Source organism: Hemitrygon akajei, chromosome 9 (genome assembly GCF_048418815.1).
Source record: "Hemitrygon akajei chromosome 9, sHemAka1.3, whole genome shotgun sequence".
Classification (NCBI taxonomy): Eukaryota; Metazoa; Chordata; class Chondrichthyes; order Myliobatiformes; family Dasyatidae; genus Hemitrygon; species Hemitrygon akajei.
Window position 1 is genome coordinate 102,404,453 of NC_133132.1, and position 27,460 is coordinate 102,431,912.

Here is a 27,460-nt window from a genome sequence, read left to right on the forward strand (position 1 = left end):
GATCATTTTCCATCATAAAATACCATCAGGGAGGCATCTGATCGGTCCCTAATTGAATGTGCAGCAGGACAATGACCCTAAGCACACGGCCAAGGTCAGAAAAAACTATCATCAACAAAAAGAACAAGGAGTTCAGGAACAGATGGTATGCCCTCCACAGAGCCCAGATATCAACATAGAGGATATCTGGAATTACCTGGAGAGGCAGAAGTAAGTGAGACAGCCAAAGTCTGCAAGAACTGTGACAGCTTCTCCAAGACACTTAGAACAACCTTAACAATCAATTTTTTTTATTAAACTGCACAACAGTGTACCTAAGAGAACTGATGCAGTTTTAAAGGCAAAGGGTGCTCAGCAAATATTGATTTGATTTTGCTTTATTCACTGTTTACTGGGTCTTTATAGTAAATCTTTTGATATTCAGAAACTTTTCAATTCATTATTTTTGTAAGTACCTTCACTTTACAGAATTTTTTAATACGTGCCTGAGCTTTACACAGTACCATATATAGACTCCAGTCTCATGGTAATCTTAACTGCTCTCTAAAGTGATGGAGGAAGTTATTAGATTAGATATTTGCATTAACAAGCTGATGTACAGGTGTACCTAATACAGTCAGTGTATTTGTAAACTGTCACAACCCAGAATGTTAATTACTCTTATAGTTAGTGGATATGTTGTATATCAAATCAAACCAAAACATTGCAATTTATTGTGGTCTCTTCTGATCCTAACTTTCTTTTTGTTATTTACCGTACTTCTCTGACAATTAACTCATTTATTGTCAGTAAGTGTATAATCATAGAACACACAATAGCACCGCACTTTGGCCCAAGTTGTTGTGCCAACCTTTTAATCTCCTCCAAGATCAATCTAACCCTTCTGTTCTGCATAGTCCTCCATTTATTTTTCATCTATGTACCTAAGATGTATCTGCCTTTGCCACCACCCCAGCAGGACTTTCCACATTCTCACCACTCTGTATAGGGGGGAAAAGTATCCCCCCTATACTTTCCTCCAATTATCTTAAAATTATGCCCCCCAGGTATTAGCAATTTCCCCCTGGAAAAAGTCTCTGGCTGCCACTCAGTCTATGCCTGATATTATCTTGTACACATCTTTCAAAGTCACATTTCATCCTTCTTCACTCCAAAAAGCCCCAACATACTCAACCTATCTTCATAAGACATGCCCTCTAAACCAAGCAGCATCCTCGTAAATCTCCTCTGCAGCCTCTCTAAAGCTTCCACATCCTATAATGAGGCAACCAGAACTGAACACAATATTTCAATGGTGGCCTCACCAACAAATCGAGGAAGAACATAGGAGGTTATGCAGCCTACCAGTCAGGTTTCCCTTTCTATTAGGTGAAGGTTTATCTGTGTATACCAAAATACTGACACACTCCCCTCATGCCACCACACAAAAAAAAATCAAGTCACTTGTAGAAGCCCAATTTCACATCATTGACTGAAAGTTATGAGTCTGAAACAGCAAAAATTAATGCAACATGGCTAAAATTTAAAAAAGAAACAACTTTGTAAATAAAATCCAAAGTTTAATATCTTTTAGAGAAACATTGTACTGTCTGGGCAGCCATGAAATGACTTCATTATCATACCACCTGTGGACATAGTGGAGCTGCTCACGTTTGATAATGTCAATGGGGCTGAGAGAAATGATGGAAATGACGATACAATTTACACATTTCCTACTCCCCACATGGCACTTCAGCCGATTCCTGATAAACATTGTCTCATATTGAACAGAACAAAAAAATACACCAGAGAAAGAGCAAGACATCACAGTCAGATTTGGCCAGAGTGAGATTGGCATTCGGTGAATATGCAGACTTCTTTCCACTGATCTACAATTTGGTTTATGTAATCTCAGTTTCCTCTGTGATTACAAATCAGTTCACAAAAATGCAAACCAGACCATGATTTGGGGCAAGTTCATGCACCATGATTTCCACTGAGTGGCTTGTCATTTTTAATCAGCTTACACATACCAAGTCTTATTATTAAATACAAAACCAGCTAAGCATGAAATCAGGTTGTGGATAGACAGAATGTGGTGAACCTTCCCCACTTCTTTCCCCCCTTGGGTTTGTGGTGGTGTATCTGGAGCCTCAGCAGGCTTCCATGATGTTGCTTGTCCTCTCCCTCCCTGGGTGGTGGGCTTCTTCAGATAAATTTGAAGCATTTGGTCTTGTCATGTGGCAGGCGCGTTTTGAACAGCACAGAGTCCACACGGAACTGGGTGTAGAGCAGCGGCATGTACCCATAGACCTTCACGAAGAAATTGATGCACTTGTGCCTCTCGTGGAAGTGGGAGTCATCGTGCGATAATGCCTGGGGGCAGCCTGGGCATCGGAAGGTCCAGCGGGATGTGACCTGGAGTGGAAGAACAGACGGACAGGTTACATATCTAGACTCTCAGCTTGGACAGTAGCTGTGGGACAAGAGAGAGACATGTATTAAACAAGGAAAGAGCTGTAACCTAGAAAATCTCCCAAATTTCAGTTTTTGATATTTCAAAAACAAGGCATTGAAATTCATCTGATTTACCCACATCTTTTAGGGAAGAAAATCTATGAAATCTCTCTCCAATCTTCTACATCCTAGGGAATAAAGTCCTAACCTATTCAAACTTTCCCTGTGACTAAGGACCTCAAGTCACGGAAACATCCTTGTAAGTTTTTTCTGCATTCTTTCAATCTTATCTTTCCTGTAGGTAGATGACAAACATTGGACTCAATACTCCAAATCAGGCCTCACCACGGTCTTATACAATTTCAACATAACATTCCAACTCCTGTACTCACTATTATGGCCTATGTGCCAAAATCTTTTATGATCCTACCTACCTGTGATGCTACTTTCAAGGAATTACAGATCTGTATTCATTGTCATCCAGATCATTGTTATAGATGACAAACAACAACAGATCCAGCACCGATCCCTGTAGCACACCACTAGTCACAGGCCTCCAGTCAGAGAGGCAACCATCTGCAATCACTCTCTGGCTTCTCTAGCGAAGCCAATGTCTAATCCAATTTACTACTTCCTCTTGAATACCAAGCGATTGAACCTTCTTGACCAACCTCCCATGTGGGATCATGTTGACCATCCCTATTCAATCCCTTTCTATCCAAATACTTACATATCCGGTCCCTTAGAATATCTTCTGATAACTTTCCCACAACTGATGTCAGGCTCACTGGCCTATAACTTCCTGGTTTATCTTAGAGCCTTTCTTAAACAACAGAACAACATTAGCTATCCTCCATTCCTCTGGAACCTCACCCATGGCTAAGGACGTTTTAAATATCTCTGCTAGGGCCCCTGTAATATCTGCACTAGCCTCTCATAGGGTGGATGGAAGATTTATGCACCCTAATTTGCTTCAAGTCAAGTCTTCTCTGTAATCTGCATAGGGGCTATGTCCTCGCTGTTGCATTGCATTACATCTATGTGTGTCCATCTCCCGAGGAAATACAGATGCAAAAATTCAATTTAAGATCTCCCTCATTGCTTTCACCTCCATACAGATTATCACTTTCATTTTCAAGAAAGCCAATTTTGTTCCTTGCTATCCCTTTGCTCTTAATATATCTGAAAAAGCCCTTTGGAGTCTCCTTCAACTTGTCTGCTAGAGCAACCTCATGTCTTCTTTTAGCCCTCCTGGTTTCCTTCTTAAGTGTTCTCTTACATTTTTTATACTCAAGTACCTCATTTGTTTCTGCATGCACCTCCTTTCTCTTAACCAGGGCCTCAGTTACCAAGTTTCCCCAAACCTGTTGTATTTGCCTTTTTTCTGCCAGGAGCATACAAACTCTGAGCTCTCAAAATTTTACTTTTGAAGGCCTCCCATTTACCAAGGACACCTTTGCCTGAAAACAATCTGTCCCAATCCACACTTGTAAGATCCTTTCTTTCTTTTTAAATCTTTTTATTGATTTTCAAACAAAGCATAATAACAATAGAAATACAGAGAGATTGGGAATACATAGTTAATAAAACAGTATATACAAGTATAAACCACTGATAACACAGATGTACTAAGCCTCCCAAACTCATACTGTATTTACATAGTAGAAAGAATCAGAAAGATCCTTTCTGATGCTATCAATATTGGACTTTCTCCCATATGGGATCTCAACCTGAGAACAGACCTATCCTTTTCCATAATTACCTTGAGACTAATGACATTATGATCAGTAGATGAAAGTGTTCCCCTTTACAAACTTGGCACCTGCCCTGTCTCATTCACAAATAGGAAATCCAGTTTCGCACTCTCTCTAGTTGGGACTTCTATGTACTGATTAAGGAAACTTCCCTGAACACATTTGGCAAACTTTTTTCCCCACCCAGCCTTTTTACAGTATGCGAGTCCCAGTCAATATGTGGAAAGTTAAAATCACCAACTATCCAATGTTATGCTTACACCGGTCTGCAGTCTCTCGACAAATTTGCTCCTCTAAATCCCATGGAAGTTGCGACAATGCTGGTGTCACAAAAAAGATGAACTACACACAGAATACTGGAAGAATTCAGCAGGTCAGGCAGCCTCTATGAGAAGGAATAAACAGCTGACGTTCCAGGCTGAGACCTTTCATCGGGACAGGAAAGAAAGGGAGAAGAAGCCAGAATAAGGAAGTGCGGGGAGGGGAAGGAGTACAAGCTGGCAGGTGGTAAGTGAAACCAGATGAGTGGGAAAGTCAGTGGGGGGGGGGGGGGGAATGAAGTGAGAAGCTGGAAGTGGTAGGTGGAATAGGTAAAGGTCTGAAGAAGTAGAAATGTGACAGAAGAAAGGGAAGGAGGAACACCAAAGGAAGCAATGGGCAGGTGAGGAGAAGAGAAGAGGTAAGAGGGGAACCAGAGTGGGGAATGGAAAGAGAAAAACAGAGGTGAGAAATTACTGGAAGTTAGAAAAATCAATGTTCATGCCATCAGGATAGAACGTACCTAGACGGAATAGATGGTGTTGATTCTACAAACTTAGAGTGGCTTCATCGTGGATGTAGAGGCAGCCAAGGATCAACATGCCAGAATGGGAATGGGAAAATCAGCCTATTGTGGCGGACGAAGCGAAGGTGCTCGACAAAGCAGTCCATGTCAAGTCTCGCCAATGAGACTACACCACATGCAGTAGATGACCCCAAAAGCTTGAAACATCAACTGTTCATTCCCTTCCATAAATGCTGCCTGACTTGCTGAGTTTCTCCAGCATTTTGTGCCTGTTGCTCAAGGTTTCCAGCATCTGCAGAATCTCTTGTGTTTATCAGCTTTCTCTCAATCACTGACAAATGATGGAATAAAAACAAGAAAATGTGGAAACACTCAGCATTTTGGGTGGAGGGTCTTTGACCTGTAACATTAACATAGATGCTGTCTGACCTGTTGAGTGTTTCAAGCATTTTCTGATTTTAGATCTATGCCTCTTGTAAACTATATCAAGTCACTTCTCATCCATTGTGTGCTCTGGTTTGTGGCCTCAAACTGTATAATGACAAACCTGTTAGGCCATTACAGTAAACTAATGCTCCTTCACTCACTTTAGTGTTCTTTTATTAAAGCACCTGACTGTACTTCCAATATCTACAACGTCCTTCTGCTCTGAATTTTTCTTTAACGTACCCACTCCAAAGATTCCTGGATCTGGTCCTTCAAACATCATATAACTTTTAAATATTGATCCAGTTCAATTGGTGTACCGTAGCACAGTGGTTAGTGTAACGCTATTACAGTGCCAGTGGCCCAGGTTCAATTCTCCCTGCAGTCTGTATGTTCTCTCCGTGACTGCATGGGTTTCCTCTGGGTTCTCCAGATTCCTCCCTAGGTTAGTAGGTTAACCGGTTTCATGGATTGGGCCAGAAGGGCTTTTTACCCTGATGGATTCCAAAATATAATAAAAACACATTTTATTGAGTTGGGGGTCTCATTAACTTACAGGCATGATACACCAATTTATTATTTCACTCCCAGCACCACTAACCTTTATTGGTGGCTTCCTGGTGATATGGGAAACAAGGAAGTTCATAGCAATATCTTCACAGTTAATGTACTCGTCCACCATGTCTCGAATAGCCTGTGGCATAACATAAGAGTAGAGGTACGCATAGTACTGCAAGAGAAGAGGAAGACCGTCAGATGACCATCTACAATTCCCCTAAAAACCTAGCGGAGAAAAGGGGAAGGGGAGGCAGGAGTGAGATACAAGCTGCAGCTCCACTTCCATTCTATCTAGGCGTTTCAATATTTGAAAGGTTTCAATGATATCTTACCCCCCCCCCCCAATTCTTCTAAACTCCAGCGATTACAGGCCCAGAGCCATCAAACACTCCTCATATATTAACCCTTTCATTTCAGGGATCATTCTCCTCTGGACCCTCTCCATTTTTTCTTAGATAAGGAGCCCAAAACTGCTCAAAATTCTCAGTGCAGTCTGACCAATGCCTTACAAAGACTCAGCATTACATCCCTGCTTTTAATCCATGCTTTTCTTGTGCATTCCACTTATGTGATGCTACACTGCCTGTCACTGCACCTGTGCACACATGTACGTGTGTATATGACAATAAACTTGACTCTAACATGGAGAAGACAACGTACCTTGTGAAAGAAGGCAGCACCTGTCAGTACCATGGAGAGTTCACAGGAGTAATTTGAGTTGTAGAGCCAGGACTGGTGAGCCATATCCCAGGCATGATACCTGCCAGGAAAACCCACTATTCGATCTCTTGCTTCTCGCCAAACCCTGTAGAAAAAATAGAGAAAGGAATTTTAGTGCCACAGTCTTCAAACTGTGCTGCTCTATGAAGTCATTAAGTAGCCAGTTACAAAGTTGCGTTCCACTCACCGAAAGCCAAACATGATCTCATCATGACGGAGGTGGGCATCATCATCAATAGAAAGAATTGCCTCCGTTTCAATCGAGTCCCAGGGTAGGAACCGGTTATTTAAACTATTCTTCTCCGTGTGAACAACCTGAAAGGAGAGTAAACCATTTCAGTGGAGATTTCTTAGACCTGAAACTTGAAGCCAATCCATTAAATTGCATATGACATCCAATGCAGCAATTAAAATCACAGAGCTTGGAAAATGGCCCTTTGGCCCAACTGATCCACATTGAGCAAAATTGTCATCCACGTTGGTCTTATTTGCCAGCATTTGGCCATAACCTTCTAGCTGTCCAACTGTCTTTTTAAAAGTTGCTTATGTACCTGGAACAAAAGACATAGGAGCAGAATTTGGCCATTTAGCTCAGAATCCTCTCAATCCCATGCACTTGCTTTCTCCTTGTAACCTTTGACACCTTTAGTAATCAAGAATCTCTCTCCACTTAAATATATCCAATGACTTGGACTCCACAGCCATCTGTGGCAATGAATTCTACAGACTCAACAGCCTCAGGCTAAGAAATTCCACCTCAACTCTGTTCTAAATGGAGGTCCTTGATTTCAAGGCTGTGCCCTTGGTCATAGACGCCCCCACTATTGGAAACATCCTCTCACCTACCCCAACCACTTCTCCTGGCAGCTCAATCTACATACCTACCACAATTTGTAAAGAAAAAAATAATGACCCCTCAAATTCCTCTCATTTCCCTTCTCACCTTAAACCTATGCCCTTTAGTTTTTTAGTTCCCCAGCCATGGCGGAAAAAAGACTGACAGCATTCACCCATCTATGCCCCTCATGATTTTATACACCTCTGGAAGTCCACCTCTCAGTCTCCTATACTCCAAGAAATAAAGTAATAGCCTGTCCAACCACTCCCTATAAACAGTCCCTCAAGACCCTGTATGTCTTCTTTACACTCATTCCAGTTTAATGTTCTTTAATTATTTTTATTCATTTTATAATCATTATAATTAAATCAGGGTGAGTAAAACTGAACATAGTATTCCAAGGGGAGCCTCACTAAAGTCCTGCACCACCGCACCATGACCCCCCAACTTTTACACTCATTGCCCTGACAAGGCCAGTGTGCCAAAGCCTTCTTCAACACTTAGTCCACAAATGCACACAAGACTGTCTTCCAAGAGGATATCTGAACCAATATGCTCTCTTCTTATTACTATCATCAGAGAGGAAGTACAGAAGTCTGAAGACACACTCAATGATTTAGGAATAGTTTCTTCCCCTCCACCATCAGATTTCTAAAGAGACAATGAACCCACCCATGGACATTACCTCTCTTTTTGCACTACTTATTTAATTGATTTTAATATAAATTTCTTACTATAATTAATAGTATCTTTTTGTGTATTGCACTTGTACTGCTGCCACAAAACTACAAATTTCACAACATACGTCAGTAATATTAAACCTGATTCTGATTCAGAAGTGTCCAGGGAACATACATGATTGCCATACCATTATATAAGACACTTGTTCCAAGGTTCCCGAGGAGTGGTAGTGGGGACAAGCTCCTAAAAGTGCTCCTAACAGCGTGCGCCTCAAATAGCCTCTGACAACCAAGTCCAACCCCTGGTCTTCTCGTGTGGCTTAGCCTCTAAGCCCAGCGGAACTGTTTCTACTGACAGGAGAAGGGGCAAAGGCGGGTTCTGGCGCCTTAAAACCAGTGCTTTGGGTAGATGGAGCTTGTCAGCCTGGGAAGGCAGTCCATCTAAGAAAGGGAAAACTCTGATTTCAAACCTCCGCTGCCTTGCAGCCATACCCACTCATGGGAAAGGCTTCGGGAGTAAACCCTGAGGACAAATCTGGAGCTGGAGTTCCTAAGGCAGTCCGACGTTGCCTTCAACCTCACTCTGGCAACTCCTGCGATGACACTTGTGCCAACTGGCCCTTGCCCTTCCCTTAGACAACATCGGTGTCGTGGAGAGGGGAGACTTGCAGCATGGGCAACTGTCGATCTTCCATACAACCCTGCCCAGGCCTGCGCCCTGGAGAGGACACTCCAGCAGACTTTCCAGGCACAGATCCATGGTCTCGCGAGACTAACAGATGCCACCACCACCACATAAGACACTGGAAACGCTGACATTGCTAGGGCATAGTCCAAACACTAAATTTTAAAAATATATTAAGTAAATTGCTGTTGTGCAATAAATGATATTATTTTCACAGAGTGTGATGGATACTCACTGTCCAGGGCCAGGGGGCCTTTTGCCAAGCTCAGCTTTCTACCACAGCTGCTGACACTTCTAGAAATCAAAGAGTTATTTTTGCGCAAGTTAAATTTCCAACCAATATTCTTTGTTCAGCTTGTTATAAGTGGGAACCGATCTTCAGTTCTTAGTGTAAATGGCAAGCAGTAATCAGTCTAAAGTTAAAAGGACAGCTTTGCAAACAGCACTGTCTATAGAGCAGATTGCTGACCCACAGCATGGGGCCTGATGCAGTACAAGAAAATGGGGCATGTTAACTGGCTTATATCAAACCAGATAACACTCTAATTTATTCAGTTCAAGAAAATTTGCACACCAGATTGATACTATTACTTAGCACATCAAATAGCTTATCTATCAATAGTTGGAAAGTTTGTGTACTCATAGAGTTAACATTCAAAGTATTAAATGTAGGTATCTTGGAATTCTGTGTCAAAAGGTATCTGAAAAATTATCACATGTATGTAAAGACACTTAAGTGGGGGAGTGAGAGAGTATAAATTCAAGAGTAGTCAGGCTTGTCTGGACTGGTCAAGAACTTTGTCTTTTTAGCTTATAGGAACTATACCTGGGTTTTGGAAGTCCTTTGTATTTAGAAATCAGTTGTAATTTGGAAATCCTTTAAAATATAAATCCTCTGTAAGTTTTAAATGTATGTTAAGAATTTTTATTTAAATGTAAACGTGTTTCACTAAAAATAAATGAACTGTGTTTAAACTACTTTGATAGGTAATAGCATCTCCTCCATGGCAGGGAGGGTGGGACCCACCTGCTCAAATAGTCGGAATTGGCTGCTAAACTTGCTGTGGAGGATAAATGGGGAAATGATCTTGTCTTTGAAGAGTGGGTGGCTACAGCATAACCTCCCTTTAATGAGGGTACCTGTAGCTATCTATTTCGGATAGGGCTTAAGATCTTCAGTTGAGTGTAGAACTTCGCAATCAGGAAACCCAATACCATCACAAGAGTAAGAGCATATTAACAGTGGTAAGCTTTTAAATCTGTAGAAAAACGATAATTGGGACACAAGGGACAAATTTCTCACTGAATAGCGGTATAGTATATTTTACATCCACTCAAGTGCAAACACACACAACCTCTCATCCAAAAGACACTATCTTTGACAATATGGACTTCCACCCTTATAGAGCTGGAATTTTAAGTTTCAGTCACTGAGGTGGCACTTGAATCTATAGCCTTCTGACTTACAAGAGAGCGTCTTATGCAGCAAGTCACGGTCGAGGCATCTTTCCACATGGTGGAATTTTTTCAATCAAACTTGGACCTGGGCTAAGAAATCCCAGATTTGAGGAAAACAATTCAAGGTCATGGGAGCAGGTAAAAGGAAAGCAGAATGGGGTGTGTCAAAATTACAACTTTATATGTTCCAGTTCACCCAAAGAGTCAATCAAACACTCTCTTTTTCTATTCAATTTGCACTACTTACTTAATTTATTTTATATATTTTTTATTGTAATTTATAGTTTTTTTCATGTATTATGCTGTACTGCTACCACAAAACAACATATTTTCATGACATATGTCTGACATTAAACCTAATTCTGATTCCCCATTCCGCTGTCTCCTTTTACCCCTTCTCCCTCACCTGCCCATCTCTTCCCTTTGGTCCCTTCTCCTTCACTTTTTTTCATGTCCACTGTGCTCTCCTATCTGTCTATTTCTTCTTCAGCCCTTTACCTCTTCCACCTACCACCTGGTCTTGCTATCACTTGCCAGCTGCCAGTCTCTTCCCTCTTCTCCCACCTTTTTCTTCTTGTTTCTGCCCCTTTTCTTTCCAGTCCTGTTGAAGAGTCTTGGCCCAAAACTTCAACAGTGTCCTCCTCTGCCCGACTTGCCCGAATGAGCTCCTCTAGCATTTTGTGTGTGCTCATCAAACGCCAATATTTATCAATAAAACTGCAGATTCATTTCGCAGATTTCAACTTAGTTGAATGAGGAATAACAATAGCAAGAAAAAAATATGCATGTCCCTTTGCATAAAGGCACAGATAAATCAAATTTTGACTTTCAAGGGTTTAAAAAACCTGATTCCTCATCACCTTTTAACCCAGCTATACAGAGCATTACTGTTGTAGCATGTAAGCCAAAAGGTTGTTTTGTAACACAGTAATAAACTACAGTAAGAAACACATTCTTACCACAATAGGCACTCCGATCTCGGGCCAGACGAGGTCCTCAGATGGCGGCTTGGGAGAGTTCCATACAACAATGACTTTATTCAAGTAAGGCAGGCCATTCAGTCTCTCTAAAGAGTTCATCAGGACTTCCTCACGCTCATAGGTCAACATCACCACTGTAAACTGTTCCCTGGGAACATTCCCACCAAGAGCAGCCTGGAACTCCTTCCCAGAACCTCCTGCTCCCCCACCTATTGGCCTGAATCCTGTTCCAGATCCAAGGAACTTGGCCTCTGAGGGCAAGGTGGGGTCAAGTGGCGTGTGCGGAAAGAGGTGGAAAGGTCCGGGGGCAGCATTCCATGCCCTGTAAGTGTCCCGGACGGTGACTGTAAAATTCCGCAAGTATTTGGGGGAGGCATAAGGGGGTTCAGTCTCCACGGGTCCTAAGTCCAAGTCTCCGGTGTCAGCCACGTTAGGGTCAGTGCCGGCGGCCTTTCCGGTCTTGTGAGGGATCTCTTTGGATGGCTCTTCTGCGATGGGCGCAGCAGGAATCTGTATCCGGGTCCGCACAGTGGACAAGATGGTGCTCAACACATTGTCTGAGGTGGAAAAGTAGGTCTCCCACAGAAAGCGGCCCTGGCGTCTCATGTTGAGCAGATCACTGTCCGAGATGCTTCTCAGGAGGAAGTGGAGTTCCGTGATGCGTGGTTTTGGCACTACCAGAGCTACCTCACTCCAATGTATCATGTCATGATAGGGCAACTGCACATGTTCCCCAAGGATTACTGGAATGGCCCCGACCTCCAAAGCCTCAAAAAGCCTCATGGAACAACCAGCAGAAGCAACCAGGTGGACATTTCCTGGAGTTATAATTAATACAAAGGTGGACAATTTCAACAGCTCTAGCCTGTCGTCCCTCTCACCACACAGAGCCCACTCAGTTGGTAAGGCAGGCCGAGGTTGCTTCTTGCAAGTGAACTCCACCAGCACCAAGTCCAACTTGCTGTCCTGAACCGCCTTCAAGGTGGTGATGATCCGATCATCATAATCTGCTGGAGCATTTCCCTCCATCTCTTCCTCAAACGAACGAGCCTCCTGCAGACTGGACATAAGCGATTCAAGTTTCTCTCCTTGGAAGCTGAAGAGATACTTCCTCTTGACAGGAACTTGGGGAGGAATTTCCAGGAAGTTAGGCTCGGACATGGCATGGATCAATGGCGATGGGATGAGATCGAAGCCAGGCCGATACTGAACATCGTAGAAAATGGACTGGGCAATCATAGCCCTGCCCGTACTGACATTATAGAGCAGATTCTGGGTCTGGGACCTTCTGGACAGGTTGATGAGGAGATGGTTATGTCCATCGGATCGCCAGTAAGGGAGTGAGTGTAACTGGCTTTCAACTTCGGTGGACTTCAAGCCTGATGAATCTTGTAGTTCCCCAACCAGGACCACGTAGACACAGGCAACATTGGGGTTGTCTGTAACATAAACGTTAGTCCGAGCAGTCGCCTGGAATGCCTGCTTAATTAGCGGATCAATAAGACTACTGAATTGGTACTGGTCCAGCGGATAGATATAAACAGGAAATCCGGATGTTAGTGGGCACCGAGAGTAATCAAAACAGGAATGCAAGCGACAGCTGTTGGGGGACTTTGGCAACGGGAAGGTGGTCTCATCTTTCTCTGGCAAGAGGCGGATTGGCAGCGAGAGCTTGGGCTGGTTCTGTGCCACCAGCTCCTTGTATGAGTGCTCAGTTTGGCTGATGACGTTCTTGAGCTGAAGCAGGTCCTGCTTGGCATTCTCGATGCTCTTCTTGCATGACTCAATCTTCAGATTGAGTTTGGCGATCTCGCTGTTGAGCTCCTGCCGTTTGGCCTCGAGCTGGAGCAGCTCCTCGCTGACCGACTCCCGGATGCGGCACAGGTCCTGGACATGCTTGACTTCGCACAGGGCATTGCCGGAACGTGGCTCGAAAATGCGTGGGCCTGAGTCGTCAAGGTTGTCAATGGTAGTCAAGTAATAGTGGGCAATCAGCGGGAAGAAAACCAGGATGACGAAGAGGGTGAAGCTGAGCCAGGTTAACCGGATGCGATTGGACCATCGTAGCATGCATGGTTGCCCTACATTACCAACACTTCCGTTCCGTAGCATGTTATAAACTGGCAAGAGTTGGGGGGGGGGGGGGGGGGAAGGGAAGGTGTTTAAATTAAAAAAAATAGGGAGAGGGGAGATGAAACCCTCTCACAATCACGTTTGATCAGAAGCCATGATAGAGAAATCTCATCTCGCGCACTGAGCAAAAGGGCATCGTGTATTTTTATTCAGATATTTCCCATAAGATGTTTATAATTTACCAATAGAATGGAAATTTCATTTTCTTTCTTCGTTTCTTAAAATGTCTCTCTCCCCTCTCAAGAATGTCAAACCAATCCAAATCAGTCAGTTTTCACCTTCAGCTCTGTTTGCACTGGAGATGCCACTACCATGGTGATGAAGGGTCTCCAAAGACCACAGCAGATTCCTGTCAAGCCGGTTGTCCCCGTCAGTGGTTCTTAGCATCTTGAATTGGCAGTCCAGCTACGTTTTCACTGCTCACAGCCACAGTAAAAAGCAATAGATAATCTTGTTCTCTTCCTCCACCACCTCACCTCACATTACTTTGGCTTCTGTTGGCAGCATCACCAGCTGTAATAGAAAAGATTACAGGTTAGAGTCTTCAAACAAATCAAGCATTTATACATCCTTAGACAAATAATATCAATCAAGCTGACAGTTTATTAAATACTAAACCTCATTTTGTGGTTCAGGGTTTTCCATGGTTCCCTGTATTTATAACCTGTTCAGTCGGATGATGTCCTAACTGCAGAAAGCTCGTCTCATTGAGATAGAGAACAGACACTCTATCCTCATCCATGCTTCTTCACCCGCAGCTTACTAAACACAAATCCCACTCCAGTTAAAAAAACAGAAAGGACTCCCTTGATCTTTTCAGCATGCCGTTATATTAAGGCAAGCCAGTGAGAGGGGCATTTTCTGTTACGCTTGAAGTGGATAATTAAAAGAAACCCCATGGAACTCCATGAAGGAATGCTGCTCAGGCACATCTTTGATTCTTTATCATTTGGATGTCCAAATGGAACTCTTTGATATCACACAATCTACTGGAAGAACCTATCGGGTCAAGCAGCACCTGGGGGGGGGGGGGGGGGGGGGGGAGAGGAACTGTTGACATTTCAGGTCGAAACTCTGCATCAAAACGTGGACAATTCCTCCCACAGATGCTACTTGACCCAATGAGTTCTTCCAGCAGATAGTTTGTTGCTCCAGATTCCAGCAGCAGCAGTCTGATGTTTCTCTTCAAAACTACTTACAGCCAAGGTAGTCAATTCCGCTCAAAATAACTCATTCATACAGAATGCTCCAAAAATCATATTATTGCAGAATTAGAATCAGGTTCATTATCACCGGCATGCGTTGTGAAATTTGTAAACTTGGCAGCAGCAGTTCAATGCAATACATAATATAGAAGAAAGAAAATAGTAAGTAAATTGATTCCCATATACATATATTGAATAGATAAAAAATCGTGCAAGAAACAGATAAAATATATATTAAAAAGTGAGGTAGTATTCAAAGGTTCAATGTCCATTTAGGAATCGGAGGGCAGAGAAGACGAAGCTGTTCCTGAATCGCTGAGTGTGTGTCCTCTGGCTTCTGAACCTCCTACCTGATGGTAACAGTGAGTAAATGGCATGCCCTGGGTCCTTAATAATGGATACTGCCTTTCTGAGACACTGCTCCTTGAAGATATCCTGGATACTTTGTAGGCTCGTACCCAAGGTAGAGCCAACTAAATTTACAACCCTTTGCAGCTTCTTCTGGTCCTGTGCAGTAGCCTACCGCCCCCACCCCTCCCTCACCAATTCCATACAGTGATGCAGCCTGTCAGAATGCTCTCCACGGTATATCTATAAAAGTTTTTGAGTGTATTTGTTGACATACCAAATCTCTTCAAACTCCTAATGAAGTATAGTCGCTGCCTTCTTTATAATTACCGGTACATCAATATGCTGGGACCAGATTAGGTCCTCAGTAATCTTAACACCCAGGAACTTGACATCCAAACTGTATAAAAATGATTCTGAAGATTACACCTATAGAAATCAATCAGAAATGTTGTGTTGGCACACAGTGTGAAGGAGCAAAATCTGGTGGCTCGTCTCACAAAGCATCAAATTTTAAACACAAGAGATTCTGCAGATGCTGGATATACAGAGTAATACATGTAAGTTGCTGGAGGGACTCAATAGCTCAGGCAGCATCTATGGAGAGGAATAAACACTCAACGTTTCAGGTCGAGACTCTTCATCAGGAATCATGTTGATCAGTCCCGATGAAAGGTCTCAGCCAGAAATGTGGAGTCTTTATTCCTTTCCACAGATACTGCCTAACCTGATGAGCTCCTCCAGCATTCTGTGTGTAAATCAAATTTTAACATTACTTTTGCCATGAAGATGCAAGGTTAAAATTGTCAGTCCCCATGAGGTTCACCATCTCTGACTTTCAACCCACTCTCAGCATCCATTGTTCCACTAACCGCAGCCTTACCTTCTGCTGGAATAACCTGCCAGCTCAGATATTACCTAAATCTAACTTTTTAAGCAAGCTTTTGATCATGTACCACAGTGCATGACTTAACATTCAATTTTGTTTGCTAACCTCTGAATGTGAGTTTTTACAATAAAATTCTGATTATCCTCTATGTGGAATAAACTGTTCTCAGGCTTTGAGCTGGATACAGGTATCGATTATAATTAATATAACCAAAGTTTTTATGACAAACTCTGCCATCTTCTTCAGGGATGACGCCTGGGTATGTCTTGACCAGTGGTATTTATACCCCCGTAGTCCATCTCTCCTGATTGGTTTGTCTTCATCCAATCAGGTTTCTGTTCTCCCAGCTTGCTTACAAAGTGTCAGGCATCATCCCCGATGAAGATGGCAGAGCTTTTCATCAAAATGTTGGTATAATTGATATCTGTACTTAGTTGAAGCCTGAGAAAACTTTATTCATCATATACGCCAGTGAAGTACTAGATCCTTTTACATCTTCTATGTGGCTTTGGAAATCCCAATGGTTAAGCATCCAGTTCACAGAACACTTTTCACCTCACTCCTCCAGACACAGTGAATCCCTGGTTCTCACACGCCTTCGAAATTTTCCCAGTTCTGACTCCTACACTTTCCAGAGGTTTACCAATTACACTGGAAAAAATATCATTCTGTTTTTGTGTACGATCTACAAAAAAGTGCCTTGGACTATTAATAAAGCATCCAATAATCAGGAAAAACTGGCACTGCCAAAGTCCCAATGTGCCTGATTAATGGAGGCTCACTATCTCATGTTTAAAGATATATTCATATAAGCTATGGTTGTTTTCAATTCTAAATGTACATTTTATTTGAAAGCCTTAATACCAACTCCTGAAGCATAATCATAAAATAATTTATCTCATAATAAACTACAATTTTAAATATTTTAAATCCACTTAGTATCTTATACAACTGATAAAATCACCAAGATGCTTCCTTTTGAGACTAAGCAGTCCAAGTCTACAATCTTCCCCTAAAACTCTGGCTTCAAACACTGGACCCACTGGTTTTACTTCTTCTGGGTCACATGGACATAAAAGGGATCTATTATTGAGAAGGGTCACTCACACAGGATAAATAAATAAAACCATCTTTAAATAAAGCAATAGTAGGGTTTTGATTATTAAAGGCACAATAGATTTTAGTAATGTTCTTTATTGATAAAGCTAGGTGTTGTAGATCTCAGCCCAAAATGTCAACTGCTTATTCTCCTCCATAGATGCTACCCAGCTTGCTAAATTCTCCAGAATTTTGTGGGTGTTACTTTGGATTTCCAGCATCTGCAGAATCTCTTGTGTTTATTATAGAAGGATTACAGGAAGCAAAATATATATAGTCATCCACCATTTCAGAATATCCAAAGCTATTTACATTAAACTAAACTGACATTTGTTTTTCCAAGTGTAGACACCACTGCAGTGTAAGGAATATGGTGGCCAATTTACACACATTATGCCCTGCAAACACCAATGTGGTAACGATCCACACAAAATGCTGGTGGAACACAGCAGGCCAGGCAGCATCTACAAGGAGAAGCACTGTCGACGTTTTGGGCCGAGACCCTTCGTTAGGACTAACTGAAAGGAAAGATACTAAGAGATTTGAAAGTAGTGGGGGGAGGGGGAAATGCAAAATGATAGGAGAAGACCGGAGGGGGTGGGATGAAGCTAAGAGCTGGAAAGGTGATTGGTGAAAGTGATACAGAGCTGGAGAAGGGAAAGGATCATGGGACGGGAGGCCTCAGGAGAAAGAAAGGGGGAGGGGGGCGAGCACCAGAGGGAGATGGAGAACAGGCAGAGTGATGGGCAGAGAGAGAAAAAAAACAACTAAATATGTCAGGGATGGGGTAAGAAGGGGAGGAGGGGCATTAACGGAAGTTAGAGAAGTCAATGTTCAAAGGTGTTGTTCCTCCAACCTGAGTGTGGATTCATCTTGACAGTAGAGGAAGCCATGGATAGACATATCAGAATGGGAATGGGACGTGGAATTAAAATGTGTGGCCACTGGGAGATCCTGCTTTCTCTGGCGGACTGAGCGTAGGTGTTCAGCGAAACGGTCTCCCAGTCTGCGTCGGGTCTCACCAATATAGAACCAACAATTTGGCCTCCACAGCTATCTGTGGCAATGAATTCCACAGATTTACCATTCTCAGGCTAAAGACATTCCTCTTTATCTCTGTTCTAAATGGGCGTCCTTACATTATGAGGCTCTACCCTCTGGTCCTGGACTCCCTCCACGACAGGAAACACCTTCTCCAACAGTATTATCAAAGTATATTACTATGTGGAGATGTTGCTTGACCTATATTATGCTTATATTTTATAGATTTGTCACAATGACTTAAAATCTGTTCCTATAAGCTTGCTGTCAGTATTACATAACAATCAGGAGAAAACCCAGAAGGCTTATCTACAAAGGAAGATATGTTTCATGCTTGTAATTGGGAGTTCCATTTTACCCTGAGCCAAGCTTTCAACCACACAGCAGATAAAATTACCTACTGACAGCCCTTATATCACCCTCCTCTGGTCTTATCTCAGTCCATCTGCTGCTGGAACACTCATCTTTGCTACCTTCTAATCTTCCCTAGGGATGAGGAGAGAAGCTGGGAAGTGACAGGTGGAAAAGGTAAAGGGCTGAAGGAGGGGGAATCTGGTAGGAGCACAGAGTGGACCAGAGAAAATGGGAGAAAGGGAAGGAGGAGGAGCACCAGAGGGAAATGATAGGTAGAAGAGGTAAGAGAGGAACCAGAATGGGGAATGGAAGAAGACAGAAGGGGCAGAGGGGATAAATTACAGGAAATTAGAGGAGCTGATGCTCATGTCCCTTACCTTTTCCACCAATCACCTTCCAGATTTTCACTTCATCCCACTCTCCCATCCACCCACCTTGTCCCTCACCTAGCACCCATCTCATGCCAGCTTGTACTCATCGACCTTCTACCGTGGCTTCTTCCCCCTTCCTTTCCAGTCCCAATTAAGGGTCTTGGCCCGAGATTCAACTCTTTATTCCTTTCCATAAATGCTGCCTGACCTGCTGAGCTCCTCCAGCATTTTGTGTGTGTCACTTTAGGTTTATCACTTTTGTTTTCACAGTACCCCTAACCTTCCCTATCCCATTAGCCTTTGACATTTCTGCATTTATCCTTTTTCCTGTGCACACAAATTTTAAAATTGCTTCGCTATTGCTGGTCCTGCCTTCAGATATTTGGTTGTTCACGCTGCATGTTCTCAAAATATGTTGGGTGTCTACACTTATAAGTCAACTTGAAGTATAATTGGGAGAGACATTATTAATAGTAAGGAGCACTGCAATTGAAGTATAGGGTACTACAGTAGCATAGTGGTTAGCACAACGTGATTATTGCTCAGAGTACTGAGTTTGGAGTTCAGTTCCAGCATCCTCTATAAGAAAGCTTGTATGTTCTTCCTGTGAGCCTATGGGCTTCCCCCAGGTGCTCTGTTTTCTTCCCACAGTTCAAAGATGTACCAGTTAGGTTAATCGGTCAATGTAAATTGTCCTGTGATTAGACTTGGGGTTAAATAGGTGGGTCGCTGGGTGGTGTGGCTTTTTGGGTCGGAAGGGCCTGTTCCATACTGTATTTCCAAATATATAATTAGGGACAGTGAGGAAGGCTATCAAAGCTTGGTAAAGTGATCTGGACCAGCTGAGAAAATGGGCCGAAAAATGGCAATGGAGACCAGTGGGAGGTGTTGTACTTTGGGAGGACAAACCAGAGTAAGATTTACATAATGAGTGGTAAAGCACTGAGGTATGCAGTAGATAATGAGACCTAGAAATACAGACCCATAATTCCGTGAAAGTGGCATCACAGATAGATAGTGTCATAAAGAGAGTTTTTGGCTCACTGGCCTTCATAAGTTAGGGTACTGAGTATGGGAGTTGAGGTGTTATGCTGAACTGTATAAGATGTTGGTAAGGCCAAATTTGGAGAACTTTGTGCAGTTCTAGTCACCTATCTGCAGGAAAGATGTAAATAAGATTAAATTAAGATGTAAATAACTGTAGAGAAAGTTTACAAGGACATTGATGGGACTTGATAACCAGAATTACAGAGAAAGGTTGAAGAGGTTAGGACTTTATTCCCTGAAGCTCATAATGAAGGGAGATTTTATAATGGTATACAAAATATGAGGGGCAGAGACAAGATGAATGCAAGCAGGCTTTTTCCACTCAGGTTGGGTGAGACTAGAACTAGAGTACACAGGTTAACAGTGAAAGGTAAAATATTTCAGGGGAGTCTGAGGGGGAACGACTTCACTCAGAGGGTGGTGAGTGTGGAACGAGCTGCCAGTATAAGTGGTAGATGCAGGTTCTGTTGCAACATTTAAATTTGGATAGGTACATGAATGAGAGCGGTATGACGAGCTATGTAGACGGGACCGGTCAGAAAGTCAGGTAGGCATGGACTATATGAGCCAAAGATGTGCTGTAGTGCTCAATGCCTCTAAGCACAATTACAATATAAACACCTGCAAGAACTTGCTGAGTCAAGCTTCCCATTTCTATTACCGGTATGTTACATTCCATGCAAGGTACATCAATTAAGTTATGCCTCAAACTACTCATGTACCACGTCCCAACATGTTTTTATTGGAAAGAAATTAACTTATTCAGAAAAATCAAGGTATGCTGCTTCCAGCTCGTCGCTGAGTATCCTATATTCATAAACTGACGAGCTATTTAAGAGTGAATTATGGGTACTAGTGTTAAATCAATAGTGTGGGAATCTGAAAGCAGACAATGGATGACTTAAGAAGGGGTAAAAAGCAGCAGTGCATGATACTGGTACAAATCTCTCATATTCTGGGCATTTCCATGAATTTTTTTTTCTGCCGGCTGAAAATCTGTCTCCATTGTCTCAGAAATCCTGTGAGTTCCACACAAAATGCTTGTGTTCATGTTCTAACACATACCTTCTGCTTTGATCAGCTGTCTGACTCTGAACAGCTTTGCATCTAATCTTAAACTGACAATTCCAAGCATTGCTACTTCTCTTGCCCCATTTTTCTGATTGTTCTGTCAAATATTGGGAGCTCAAGAGATAAAGAACTGTAAGAACTAGATTTTAAACACATGGTTGGTTAGAGGTAATCCAGGCTTCCTTTACCAACTGTGTTGTAATCATTCCATTCAATGTCAGAGTTTAACCTCTCTCTCCATCTGGTCCTGACACAAAACACCAGCTTTCAAAGCTCAAGAAATAATTTCCTATCCTTTGCTGTTGTTGAACAGCTGGTGATATTGTCCACTAACGTAGTCTAGTGGTACATATCATCAAGGCAATCATCATTAATCTGTTCATTGCTTATTCACATTTCAGAGTAGATAAGACTAGGAGGAAATAAGTACCATGGAGAAAGAAATAATTGCCTACTGTTGAAAAAATAAAACATACACTTGCATACTACCTACCACCTTCTTAAAACATCCGAAAACCCTTTACAATGATGGTGGCATGAAGGTTGGTAGAGTTATGTATAGTGTAGAAGGTTGTCGTAGGTTACAATTGAACATTGATAAGATACAAAGCTGGGCTGAGAAGTGACAGATGGCATTTAATCTAGAAAAATATGAAGTGATTCACTTTAGAAGGTCGAACTTGAAGGCAGAGCACAGGGTTAATGACAGGATTCTTAGCAGTATGGAACAGAGGGAACTTGGGGTCCTCATCCATAGATCTCTTAAAGTTGTTGTGCAACTTGATAGAGTAGTTAAGAAGGTAAATGGTGTGTTGGCCTTTATTGGGCAGGGGATTAAGTTCAAGAGCCATGAAATAACGTTGAGTTCAAGAGCCACAAGGTAATATTCCAGCTCTATAAAATTCTGGTTAGACCACACTTGGAGTATTGTATTCAGTTTTAGTTGCTTCATTACAGGAGGAATGTGGAAGCTTTAGAGAGGGTGCAGAGGAGACTTACCAAGATGCTCTCTGGATTGCAGTGCATGTCATTTAAGGAAAGGTCGAGCAAGCTGGGGCTTTTTTCTTTGAGGCAAAGGAGGGTGAGAGGGTACTTGATAGAAGTGTAAAAGATGAGAGGTATAGATAGAGTGGACAATCAGCACCTTTTTCCAAGGTTGAAATGGTTAATACAGGGGAACATAATTTTAAATTATTGAAGGAATGTACGGGGGAGATGTCAGAGGTAGAGTTCTTTTATACAGAGAGTGGTAAATGTGCTGCAGTCATGGTGGTAGAAGCAGAAACATTAGGGACATTTAAGAGACTGCTAGACATATGGATGAAGTAAAAATGGAGAGCTATGTAGGAAGGAAGGGTTAGATTGAACTTGGAATAGGTTAAAAGGTCAGCACAACATCATGAGCTAAAGGACCTGTACTGTGCTATAATGTTTTGTCTTCAAATAACTTTTGAACTGTGGTCACTAAAGTACTGCAGGAAACACGGCAGCCAACTTGCATTCAGCAAGCTCGCAAAACAATATTAAAAACAAAACTGATTCAGAATTGTTGGCAGAGAGATAGATATTGTCCAGCAATCCATTGCAAACTCCTTCCCCCACTATCATTCTATGGTGATATGAAGATGACAAGGGAGACCAGACCAGAAAAACCTCCAACCCGTGAAGTACCATCACAATGATGCACTAGGAACAGTAGTCTAGAAAGTTGTCTAGCTTTATGAACACAATAACTTGTGACTCAGTAGAGAGCAACCTGACTCTGCTGGACACTTAATTCATTCCACATGAATCATTTGATCACACACCTTGGCAACCGGAAAGAGGCAACACCTGTTTGGAAGTATATTCTATGCAAATAAACAGTACCAAATGAGAATGCCACATGTTTGATACATAGTCTGCACTGTGGTCTGGTCTCAATGTGGTCAGTTCTCAAGGAAGGGAACAGGGACCATGTTTATAGTGCTTTTTCCTGTCTCACTAGAGAGCCATTTGCTGCTGTTTTTGGTGATGTATCAGTGTACTATCGATGAGAGTCATACAGCACAGAAACAGGCCTTTCAGCCCAATTCATCATGCTGACCAAATGTGCCCATCTAAGCTAGTCCCACTTGTATTAAAAGGTAAAAGAAATTAGCTTTATTTGTCACATGTACATCAAAATACAGAAACACACAGTGAAATACATCATTTGCGTCAAATGTTCTGGGAGCAGTACACAAGCATCATCATGCTCCTGGTGCCAACATAGCATGACTGCAACTTACTAACCCTAACGTCTTTGGAAACTGGGAGGAAAACAGAACATGCAGAAGAAATCCAAGGGGTCATGGACAGAACCCTTCCAAACAGTAACAGGAATTGAACCTTGATCGTTGGCACTATATTAAAGAGCATTACAATAAAATGCTATGCTACTGTGCTGTCTGTGTTTGACAAATATCCATATAAACCATGAACTTAATTTAATATCTTGTTACACTTAAGCTTGAATGTCTTTGGATATTTATAGTAGTTTTATCAGTCTTATAAAAAGCACATCAGCTCATGAAATGCCATTTGGTCTCTGGTCTATCCCACTTTATCATTACTGTATGTACATCTATATGTAGCGATTGAGCAAAATTAAAACAGGCCATTTTTGACCATCAAGGGCAGATGGTTCATGTTAGCACTAATAGTCTACTAAAGATTCTTCCATCCCTCTTTGGCTAACATATACATTCCCAAAATGCTGTTTGTTTGCCTGAGGATACACAAGAAAAGTCTGCAAGGCACAAGGGAAAATATACAATGATAGATCTGTGAAACTATGGATCCATGGTATAGCAGAAGAGTGCATTGAATTGGAGAGAGAACTGCTGGGGAGAAGGAGTGCCCAAGAGAAAATCAGAGGAGATAATTAATTAGAAAAAAATGGTCAGGCTCACAGTTGAGGGAAGCAGAGACAACAAACAGACAACAATGGGCATTTATAAGGTACAAAATATATACCTTGCTGAAGGGTCTCAGACTGAAACGTTGACTCTATTTGTCTCCATAGTATCGCCTGACTGGCTGATTGCTCTGGTATTTTGTGTTTGTTACTATGGATTTCTGGCATCTGTAATATCTCATGTCTACATATGTACATTTGCGGTGCACAAATTGTAAATCCAAAGGTTACGCAATCAAATTTAGGAACTAATTTATTTAACTCAGTACAACTTTGTATTACTTCTCCGTATTTATCCAGCTTCCCCTTTAGTATACCTTTGTAGCGATGTGCTACACACAGCGCTGAAATAACGACACGCAGTCGGTAAGTCGTTTCGAGACTAGTTTCTTCAAACTTCGCGGCGCTGGCATTTAATCCCTAGCGCCTGCCCTCCCCGGGCGGAAATGACATCAGAGGTGCATTACCAAAGTCTCCCCCCACGCGCTGGCTATTTGTGAGCCGGTTCGCCTGCGCAGAAAGTGGGTCGCCACACCCTCAACTAATTCTTTGTGACACTGTATATCATATTCTAATCATTCAAGTAAACAAGTTTCCTGCTGTATTTATCACTGTCAGATTTACTGCCTCTAGCTCTGGCTTCACCTGCTAATAGAAGTCTCCTCCACTTTCAACCTATTCAGTCTTTCCATAACTTTAAATAATCTACAAGTATGAAACTAGAACATGTCTGCTATATTTTGTAACTCCAAATAATAAAACTAATTGAAAGGAAACAAAGAGCAGGAGTGAGTGTCTATACGAAGAAATCTGCAGATGCTGGAAATTCAAGCATCTGAAGGGTCTCGACCTGAAACGTTGACTGTACTTGTTCCTATAGATGCTGCCTGGCCTGCTGCGTTCTAGCAGCATTTTGTGTGTGGAGTGAGTGTCCAGCTTTGTTTTTACTTTAAGCAAAGTGCACACATAACATGGTGGCGCGATGATGTATGCCATTCTCGTACTTCTGCATATTTTATTTAAACAAACAAGAATGCTTAATCAAACGATATATTTACAATATTACTCGAATATTGCTGAAATATTAAATACACAGCACTCTTCCCTACTTAGCTATAAGCTCCACATCAATATAGAATGCATTTTCAACTTGTATATGGTGGTTGTCCGACAATGCCAGGAAACCTGTGTGGGAGAGTTTTTAAAGTGGAAAAGCCATTGTATCGGTGCAGTTAATCTAGACGACAAACAACAAAGGACCCAGCACTGATCCCTGCAGCACTCCGCTAATCACAGGCCCTCAGTCGGGGAGGCAACCATCTACTGCCACTCTCTGGCTTCTCCTAAAAATCCATTTACTACCTCAACTTGAATGCCAAGCAACTGAACCTTCTTGACCAACCTCCCATGCAGGACCTTGACAAATGCCTTGCTAAAGTCCACATAGACAACATCCACTGATGTGCCTTCATCAGCTTTCCTGGTAACTTAAGCAAAAACCCTAACATTTGTTAGACATGACCTACCATGTACTAAGCCATACTGAGTAGCTCTAATACTTGTCTATCCAAATACTCATATATCCAGTCTCTTGAATACTTTCCAAAAACTTTTGCACTACTGATGTCATGCTCTTCGGCCTATAATTTCCTGGTTTATTCTTAGAGTCTTTTTTGAACTGTGGAACAACATCAGCTATCCTCCAATCCTCCAGTATCTCACTTGTTACTAAGGACGATTTAAATATCTCTGCTAGGGCCCTCGCAATTTCTGCACTTGCCTCCCAAAGGGTCCAAGGGAACACCTTGTCAGGCCCTGGGGATTTGTCCACCCTGATTTGCCTCAAGACAGCAAATACCTTCTCCTTTGTAGTCTGTATAGGGTCCATAGCCATGCTGTTGCAATGCCACACTTCGACAGACTCTGACTGTCTCCCGAGTAAATAGCAACACAAAAAATCTATTTAAGGTATCCCCATCTCTTTTGGCACCGTGCACTGATAACCATTCTGATCTTGCATTGGACCAATTTTGTCCCTTGCAATCTTTTTGATCTTAATATATCTGTAGAAGCCCTTGGATTCTCCTTATATAGTGATAAAGTCCTTTATCAGTTTTTATGGTGAGAAACACTTTGGACTATTCTTTCATCTCCACCTGTAGGGAGACTTCTGCTAAGTCACTGTGTTGAATTGTCTTCCTCTAGAAAGGTTTGCAAAGATATCCTTTATCCTTGGCAGAGGATATTGATCAACTTCAGTACCAGGTTGATGATAACCCTAAAATCACCACAGATCCTGATAGACCTATTCTTCTTGACTACTGGGACCATTGGCTTTGCCCTTGGGCTCCACTCAGCCTCCATGTGGTCTAGCTCTCTGGCCACTTTATCACAATGGCATAAAGAACCAGGCAGGTTTTGCAAAACTTGGGTATGGCATTTTCATTTAACATTCACTTCTTAATGTATGTTAAAATTCTTTTTCTTTTCACCGGTCCATTAAGCCCATTAACATTAAAACTTTAAAAATTCAGTAAATTAGTCATTATTTTTAACAGGGTTACTCCAGTCTATAGTAATACCTAACTTTTCAACTTTCGTAGTACCTTGGGGAATCTTTTTAAAATTCTCCGTGTTGCTATGTGTCTCCCTCCCGATTGTCCAGGCAAAGAAAGAAAGATTAAAGAAAAATAGATTATAAAGAAAAAAATAACAAAATACCCCCCAACTAATGTTGTGAATTTTTAAAAAACACAACATTACCCCCCTCCGTTGTACGGGTCATGGCAATCGCCATGATAGATAGATAGATACTTTATTCATCCCCATGGGGAAATTCAACTTTTTTCCAATGTCCCATACACTTGTTGTAGCAAAACTAATTACATACAATACTTAACTCAGTAAGGAATATGATATGCATCTAAATCACTATCTCAAAAAGCATTAATAATAGCTTTTAAAAAGTTCTTAAGTCCTGGCGGTAGAATTGTAAAGCCTAATGGCATTGGGGAGTATTGACCTCTTCATCCTGTCTGAGGAGCATTGCATCAATAGTAACCTGTCGCTGAAACTGCTTCTCTGTCTCTGGATGGTGCTATGTAGAGGATGTTCAGAGTTATCCATAATTGACCGTAGTCTACTCAGCGCCCTTCGCTCAGCTACCGATGTTAAACTCTCCAGTACTTTGCCCACGACAGAGCCCGCCTTCCTTACCAGCTTATTAAGACGTGAGGCGTCCCTCTTCTTAATGCTTCCTCCCCAACACGCCACCACAAAGAAGAGGGCGCTCTCCACAACTGACCTATAGAACATCTTCAGCATCTCACTACAGACATTGAATGACGCCAACCTTCTTAGGAAGTACAGTCGACTCTGTGCCTTCCTGCACAAGGCATCTGTGTTGGCAGTCCAGTCTAGCTTCTCGTCTAACTGTACTCCCAGATACTTGTAGGTCTTACACACGTGAATACCGTAGCAATCGATCCAAAGTTCCCTCAGCTCCCCCGTAACATAAAAAAGTATATATAATAGAAGAAAAAATAATATCACTGCTCTCGATTAATATTTCTCAAATTTTTACCTTTCTCCCCCTGTATCATATAATTAAGAATATATTTAAATATTCTTCTGTCCTTAAACATCC

At 42.0% G+C, this 27,460-nt stretch overlaps 1 protein-coding gene across 2 annotated transcripts in view; it reads right to left on the reverse strand.

Moving 5' to 3' along the window:
* Window positions 1-1,538: 1,538 nt before the first annotated feature.
* The window catches only part of extl3 (exostosin-like glycosyltransferase 3), a 68,744-nt gene continuing 42,822 nt past the window's right edge, over window positions 1,539-27,460 (reverse strand). For both annotated transcript variants that reach the window (XM_073056682.1, XM_073056683.1), the window contains exons 2-6: window positions 11,299-13,965; window positions 6,866-6,993; window positions 6,619-6,763; window positions 6,002-6,130; window positions 1,539-2,397 (exon numbers count right to left, since the gene is read on the reverse strand). In XM_073056682.1, the coding sequence (XP_072912783.1) occupies window positions 2,188-2,397; window positions 6,002-6,130; window positions 6,619-6,763; window positions 6,866-6,993; window positions 11,299-13,431 (2,745 nt within the window). In that variant the 5' untranslated portion in view covers window positions 13,432-13,965 and the 3' untranslated portion in view covers window positions 1,539-2,187. The remainder of the gene's footprint in view (window positions 2,398-6,001; window positions 6,131-6,618; window positions 6,764-6,865; window positions 6,994-11,298; window positions 13,966-27,460) is intronic.